The sequence below is a fragment of the Heloderma suspectum genome, chromosome 5, assembly GCF_057233095.1.
Source record: "Heloderma suspectum isolate Gila_16-S chromosome 5, 16-S_ref, whole genome shotgun sequence".
Lineage (NCBI taxonomy): Eukaryota > Metazoa > Chordata > Lepidosauria > Squamata > Helodermatidae > Heloderma > Heloderma suspectum.
Genome location: NC_139462.1, coordinates 131,321,781 through 131,329,753, shown reverse-complemented (window position 1 = coordinate 131,329,753; position 7,973 = coordinate 131,321,781). Strand labels below are relative to the sequence as shown.

The 7,973-nt window shown below is 44.1% G+C and overlaps 1 protein-coding gene across 1 annotated transcript in view; it reads left to right on the top strand.

Annotated features, from left to right (window-relative positions):
• The first annotated feature begins 212 nt into the window (after positions 1-212).
• CDKL2 (cyclin dependent kinase like 2) overlaps positions 213-7,973 on the top strand; it is a 28,854-nt gene continuing 21,093 nt past the window's right edge. Inside the window, exons 1-3 of the mRNA XM_084857475.1 lie at positions 213-412; positions 1,994-2,149; positions 5,962-6,156. Of these exons, the coding sequence (XP_084713601.1) occupies positions 5,989-6,156 (168 nt within the window). The 5' untranslated portion in view covers positions 213-412; positions 1,994-2,149; positions 5,962-5,988. The remainder of the gene's footprint in view (positions 413-1,993; positions 2,150-5,961; positions 6,157-7,973) is intronic.

Below are 7,973 nucleotides of genomic sequence, written 5' to 3'. Positions count from 1 at the left end.
TGTCATTTCACGGCATGCAGGTGTGAAACCGGCCGGTGCTGTGCGGCACCACGCCCACTATGAAGGGGTCCCGTGCCGCCGTGTGCCCGGGGGACCCTCCCGGCCAGGAGGCGCGCCTCTGTGCCGCCGCCTCCGCGTGTGACTGCAGCAGGCCCCCTTTCGCGCGCGCGCCGCCGCCGCCGCCTCTTTCTCTTCCTGCGGCGGCGCGTGCTGGGCTCCGCGGTGTGTTGTGCAAGCGGCAGGCAGGCCGTTGCCCCTGGTAACCGCCCGGGCTTTTGCGTTCCATTCTCGCAGCAGCGGCTGAGCACGCGCTGCGCAGGTTCTCCCCCGGCGGCTGCAAACGAAACCTTGCGACTGAGGAGCGGGTGTTGGTGGGGCCTCGTTGCGGATCGTCGCCTTCAGGATAGGACCGGTGAGTGGTGTGCGCTGCTGCTGCTGCAAATGACTCGGCACTAGGGGCCTCCGCTCCTACGCATTTTTTTTTAATGTCAAGGACGGGTTGGGAGGAATCCGTATTGAGGAAGTCTCCGAAGAGTCTCAGCCAAGGTCGGTCCCAAGCGTTGCGGGCCCCTCGACGACGGCATGCCGCCGAGTCCCCGTCGCCCTTACTCCAGCGAGCCCAGTCCTCCCGCTGCGCCACCCAGAGAAAAAGGAGGCGTGAGTAGGGACAGTGTGGCCGGGCTGCCCCGTGCGCTGGAATTTAGCGTGGAAACGAACTGGTCACCAATACAGCGCGGTGGCTTGCTCATCTGAGCTGCGACGCGCATCTGTTTGCCCTCTCTCTCTCTCTCTGTGGGCGGTGCAGAAGTGGGAATTATTGGGCACAGAAGGCCCCACCCTCCTTGCTGTGCTTCCCGAGGAGAGGGCGACGAACGAGTAAAGGAGGCAGCCATAAAAAGCAGGGCCCAATCCTCGGGATGGCTCAGAGGGAGATGGCAAGCAAGCGGCCGCCTGGCAGCTTGCCCTCTCCTGCTTTGCTCTAGCCTTGTGGGATGGTCCCAGAAGGCTGTGCAGGAGATTAGTGCTCTTTGGAGTGGGAATGGTTCTACCAGGTTCTTTCATCACGCTTTTTAACAGCTGCATGGAAATACTGGGTGAGGTCATGAGGGGGTTTGGAGCTCTGTGTCATCACAATGCAGTTCTGTTTCTCCTTTCCTTCAGCACCAGGTGTGCCAGGGATCTCCGTGAATGTCAGCTTGAGATCAGTAACTCAATACAGGCAAGATTGAGTCGCTAACGGTGGGTTGATCCATCCACTAATCTGGACCTGGAAAATATGCCTGTGCGGGATGGGGACATGCTTTGCCTTAGGGAGCAGGTTTGCAGCTTGGGAAGTACTCCTGGATGTGGTGGTGTTCCAGTGTCTCCAGGTGATGGCTGAAGCCATCAGTTTGTTTTTTCAGCTTTGGCTGGTTCGCCAGTTTAGTCTTGCATGCTCTGGTAACTTCTTGACTTGTCTACTGTATGTGGGGCTACCCTCAAAATCAGAAATATCAGTTGGTCTAGAATATGGCAACGCATCTTTTGTCTGGAGCTTGGCTTGTATTGTGCTCATCCTGTCTTATTTTTATTAGTGACCAGTTTGTTTCCATTTTAAATTCAAGGTGCTGGTTTTGACCTTGAAAGCCTTAAATTGCCAGAGGCTGGAATATCAGGAAATATCTGCTTCAGGTGCCACTTTTGTCAATGTGACAATTATCTTCTATCATCATCAGGCTTTTTCAGTGGTGACACTTGCATTGTGGTACTCCCTCCGATGGGCAGTCTGTCAGGTCTGAACTATTTGAGGTCACTGAAAGTTGGTAAAAACCAACACATAGTTTTATATTGTTATATATTGGTGATTCCTAATTGGTGTTTTTATTTTCCTGTTACTAATTTTTTATTTATTTTGTACTTAAGCTGTTTGAAGGCACTTCTTGGGTTAAAAAGCAACTTATAGATTAAAATAAAAATGAATCTAAATATGTTTGTTTCTTATTTTTTTACTAAGGATTTCCAGATCAGTTGCTGCAAACCAATAGTGTACTTGAATTATCCATAGAGTCATTGACAGTGGCAAAAGAAGTCTGAATCTGAGATGCAGCCAAGCTCCTGTTTAGTTACAGTTTCCCCCATATTTACTACCTGCTGCTTTACTGTCTTCATAGTAAGTATGAAGCACACATTTCTACTTTACTGTCTGCTGATATGGTTTTATGATGCTGTCATGTACTGTTGTTGTCTGTTTTATTGTTTAGGATTGTTCTTAACGTGTGATATATTTTTTTATTTATAAGCTGTGTTGGATCTGATTTATTATAAATGGCAGGTTATAAATGGAAGAATAAATATAAATAAATGCCCGTCAGTGTTAGAGTTGAAATAGTACTTGGAATAGTAATTCAAGATGGTCAAGAAGGCTGTGCTTCCTAAATGTGAAAGAAATAGAACTGAATCCAGCATTGGTTATGCTTAGAGAAGACCCACTGAAATCAGCGGGACTTCAGTTAGTCATGACTGACTTGTCCCATTGCTTTCACTCAGTCTACTCCAAGCACAACTAAGTCTGGATCCAGCCCACTGAAGCCAACAGGGTAGGGAACTTGAAATATGCAGCTTTCCTCCTCTATTTTCTGTAGACACTTTTAAATGTATTTCCACTCCTGTTTAATTCTGGTATAAAGAGAGAAGCTACAGTTGAACTAGAAATGACTTGTTCTATTAAGAGATTAAGAGAGCAAGCCTATGGCCGCTAGACACTGTCCAGTGGGCCATAGGATATGCTCTTTTCCAGGAACCGATCTCGGAGCCCACGTCCCAAGGTCGGTTCCCGGGAAAGTGACCACCCCTCACGTCCTCGCTGCCTCCAAGGCAGCGCGAAGAAGCCCCATCCTCCGTGTTCGCAAGTGGGGCTGGGGGGTGTTCCAGGGCAGGGAGCGCGGAGCTGTGCGTATGACACATCTAATGTGTCGTACAGCAGCTTCCTCTCCTGGTCGAAAATGGCAGTCTAGCGAAAAACAGCAAGGCAGGAGAGGCACGGAGGGAACAATCCCCCCGCCCCCGTGCCTCTCCTGCCTTGCTTTGGATAGGTGGTTGCCTCTGTGTTTGGAGGTGGCCACCTATGTATCTAGTTAGGATTGCACCCTTAGGGCACAATCCTATGCATATTTAGACAGAAAAAAAGGTCCTATAACTCCCATGCTGGCTGGGGCATGCTGGGAAAAGTAGGACTTTTTTTCTGTCTAAACATACATAGGATTGGACCCTAAATAACTTTCCATCTCTGGCCTGCACTACACAGCTCCCTGGCCCCCAAAGGATCAGATATCCATATTTATAGTTAAAGTGGAAGCAGCCAGCAGCTGTGAAATAGGTGACACATCCTGAAGCCACAATGTAGGCAGGTAGCATTGCCAATGGCCAGGTATCTTTCCTGCTCATTTGGTATTTTTCTCTTGGATTTGGTATTGGATATTAAGTTGAGTAGACCAGGTGTTTTGAGCCATGGATATATATGTAGATTACGCTATCCTCTTGAGTACCAAAACCATGCCAGGTGCTGGATAGTGACCAGTCTAAACCCACTCCTGGTTCTGTTCACTGATGCAGCATATTTATTATTATTATTTTATTATTAAAATTATTCCTACATAAACAATTTTTTGTGGGGCAAAAATGACAAGAAATGAACCTAGAGCACCGTCCTGGAAGAGAATAGCTAATTGGAAATGATTTTATCATATATGAATCATATATTTTGCATGAATACTTGTGAGAAAAGAAACTGAAATGAGGAAGAATCTTACATTTGTTTAGAAAGTCCTGTTTTTACATTGTCCTTAACAAACAGATCTCACCCCCAAAAATGTATTTAGGTTTCAGACAGAATCTTGCTATTCCAAAATGAAGTTGTGTGAGGGTAAAGACAGATATAACGTTCCAAGTGTGGTCAAAGTAATTTGGAAAAAAGTAATTTTGAATACTCTTTCGAACTGTTAAAACATGTAAATTTTCTGTCCAGAAATGAGCTCTCCAAAAAGCACTTCTGCAAGTGTCCATTGTGTCCGGGAAAGCCAGCTGTGATGGGCAGCTCCTGGCTAGTGCCTGTAATTTCACCAATGTGAAATTTCCTGTCTTCATTCTGTGAGCGTTTTTATAATCCCCCCCCCCCATATACACACACACAAGAGGAAGAAAGATGAATACATATATGTGTTACCCCATATATGCTGCTTCACGATTTTCTGTTGTTTTTTTTTTAGATGGGATTTTTTTTTTAAACCCAGAGAGAGAGGTTTAAATAAAAAATCCATGTGTTGTTGTTGCAATCCCCTCTCCTCCAACCCAACACACCATAGCCTGGCACCATTTTGAAAGAGGCAAGTCTCTGTCTCCTTGTGTTGCCAGTGGCTTTTTATAAATGTGTTAATTCTGTGGTGGAGTGTACTGGGGGCGTTCCCTCTTGATTGTCAAGAACAAGTTTCTGACCATGACTGTATTTCTGGACACCCTGTAAGTGTGAAAGGCAAATTGTGAATCCAGGTTCCCACCACTGGTGGAAAACCTGCTATGACTGCTGTTTAGAATATTACATCTATCTTCATCTTTAGAGATAAGCTGAAATATCACATTAAAAAGAGTGAGTGTTTGAAATATACAAATTATTTGTTCCTGTTTTTATCCATTTCTTAAACGTCTTTTTTTCCCATTATTATCATCATCATCATCATCATCATTTGTTGTTCAGTCGTTCAGTCGTGTCCGACTCTTCGTGACCCCATGGACCATAGCACGCCAGGCCTTCCTGTCCTCCGCTCTCTCCCGGAGTGTTCTCAAGTTCATATTCATTGCATCGGCGATGCTATCTAGCCATCTCATCTTCTGCCGTCCCTTCTCCTTTTGCCTTCAATCTTTCCCAGCATCAGGGTCTTTTCCAGGGAGTTTTCTCTTCACATTAGGTGGCCAAAATATCTGAGCTTCAGCTTCAGTATCTGTCCTTCCAATGAGCAGTCAGGGTTGATTTCCTTTAGGATTGACTGATTTGACCTCCTTGCAGTCCAGGGGACTCGCAAGAGTCTTCTCCAGCACCACAGTTCGAACGCATCAATTCTTTGGTGCTCAGCCTTCCTTATAGTCCAGCTTTCACAGCCATACATTACTACTGGGAAAACCATAGCTTTGATTATGCGGACCTTTGTCGGCAAGGTGATGTCTCTGCTTCTTACTATGCTGTCTAGGTTTGCCATAGCTTTCCTCCCAAGGAGCAAGCATCTTTTAATTTCATGGCTACAGTCACCATCTGCGGTGATCTTGGAGCCCAAGAAAATAAAATCTGTCACTGCTTCCATTTCTTCCCCTTCTATATGCCAGGAAGTGATGGGGCCAGATGCCATGATCTTAGTTTTTTTTAATGTTGAGTTTCAAACCAGCTTTTGCACTCTCCACTTTCACCCTCAACAAGAGGCGCTTTAGATCCTCTTCGCTTTCTGCCATAGCTTATGGCTTCACTGAGTTACACAAGCCCCTTCCCCGCAACGAGGCAGTGATCCATGAAGGGGATTATTATCATTATGGGATTATTATTATTACTATTGCTTGTTGGCTAAACCTTTAATGTTTATTAATATGCATTAACTGAATGGTAATTTATGGCCAATGGAAACTGATTGTTTGCTTCTATTTCTGTGCTATAAGACTGGATATTTGGTTTGTTCTTATTGAAGTTTAATATAATTCTGTGTTTTCTTTTGTCTTTTTTTCTCTTCCTTCTTTTGCTATCCTCCCTTTTTTCTTTTTCTTAGAATACCGTAATGTTGGAAACTGAAGATTCTGATTATATTGTTGGTAGTGTTTATTTTATTTATAAAAATAAGATTAAAATAGATTTTTTAAAAAAGAGTGAGTGTTTGTTACACTGTATGCAACATATTCTTCCAAATAGCTTCGTTGTGCACACTGACCCTAATTTGTGTCTTACAGCCCAGAGGCCCATCTGTTTAAATTCAAATGGACAAGTATGAGATACTTGGACTTGTAGGAGAAGGAAGCTATGGAATGGTGATGAAATGCAGGAACAAGGAGAATGGTAGAGTAGTTGCCATCAAGAAATTTTTGGAAAGTGAGGATGATAAAATGGTTAAAAAGATTGCCATGAGGGAAATCAAGCTTCTCAAGGTGAGCTTATGGATGGTAATTTCCAGATTCATGTAGCTGCAGTGCTTTTTTCCTTTAATCGGCCTAAGACTTTAGAAACTGATAAGGCAGTTTTGCGTATAACAATTACCAATTATATAATGAACTTAGATACTATAGTTAATAGTAAGGTTATCCATGTTTGAAGAAATTAATTTCATAGGGGTTATTTCTGAATGGGTCTCTTCTCGCCACTCTTTTTATCCCTACATTGGATAAGAAGTAGATGGAACCTTTTTCTTACTGTCATCTTAGGATGCTATCAGGGCTGAAAGTGGGCAGGAGCAGACAGGCACAAAGTAGTTCTGGCGAAATGTTTTATTTGCCGTAATTATGCTGCTTAGCCCTAATTAATCTATGTAGGCTACTATGTAGGTGACTGTTGGTTACTGTAACTCCATGTCGCAAGCTGTTTGTGATACAGCCTCATGGTTTGGATAATGGTTTGGATAATTGCCGCCCTGCTGTCAGATTCCTGCACCTAGGAATCATGCTGTGGGCTGGTACAATGCAAGAACTCTTATCCTATGGCAAAAGGGTTTGGAGCAGGCAGTAGGATCACATGGTCCCTTCCCCCAGCACTTCCCCTATCCAAGGTGAAATCCCCACCAGCCTTAACCATCATGAATGGTTTCATCAGCAATTCATGCTAACCAGGGCTGCTTCTTAACCAGGCTTTGAAGCTGGTTAGCAAACTGTGGTTAAGATGAAACTTGGTTCATGTTAACTTCATCTTAGAGCTGATGTCATGCTTAAATGTACTGAGGGCTGGGAAGGTGGCTGGCAGGAAAGGGAGTGTCCTTAAATGGCATCTTGTTTTGTTCGTATGTTAAGTTAGCTGAATTGTTTGGATACTCTCCTTTTCTCCCCTTGCTTCTTGTGCTATGCTTTTGTTTTTTTAAAACAACAACTGAAAAGACAGAGGAAGACAGATAAACAAGGAAAGAATGTGTGGAAATGCCATTACATATACCTTAGGTTTTAAGGTGGTAGGGGTTAACCCAAAAGCTATGTGGAAAAGCTGGTCTTTGAGGGAAGATAAAGAGACTTGGTCCCAGGTAGGTGTTCTGGGATGGAGTTGCAAGCGTAAGAGGCAAGGATGGGCAAGCCAAGGAAAAACAGCGTGTAGAAAATCTGCTGTTCAGATTTAGAGCACAAGCTGCAGAATTTAAGAAAACTAGGTTTCAGGGGATCTGTGTCCCAAACTGGGAGCCTTGTGATCCGAAGCTACCAGACCTTTATGTAAGAACTGCTGGTATAGTATAGTGTTTAACAGCAGCATGAGATGTGAGCTAGATGGTCCCTTGCCTGATTCAGAGCAGCTGTGTACTCATTAGGTTCTTCTAGACAAGCTGCCATCACTAAGTTGTGGTTCTCTCTCCCTCTCTCCCCCCCCCTCTCTCTCACATACATACACACACACACACACTAGCCCCAATAATATATCAGTCTGTCAATCAGTTTTTTAAAAAACTGGTTAATCATCTATCTAAACAGATTAATTAACTAAAATAGCATTGTATATTATCAAAACCTCAACATAGATATTTCTGAGATATAAGTATTCACCATGTTGTAAATGCGAGTTATGATATTGTTGGAAAGAGAGGCTAGGTTTATTTATCTCTCTTCATTTTCTAATACAATTAGGATGCAGTCCTATGGCTTGCACTCCCATTAGAGTTCAGAGCTCTCCACCTATCCTGTGCTCTGCCAACAAGAGCCAGGCAGGGCAAGAGGAGGATGGAGGCAATTTCACCTCTGTTCTCCTATTTAAAAGACAAAAAGCAGCTGGACAG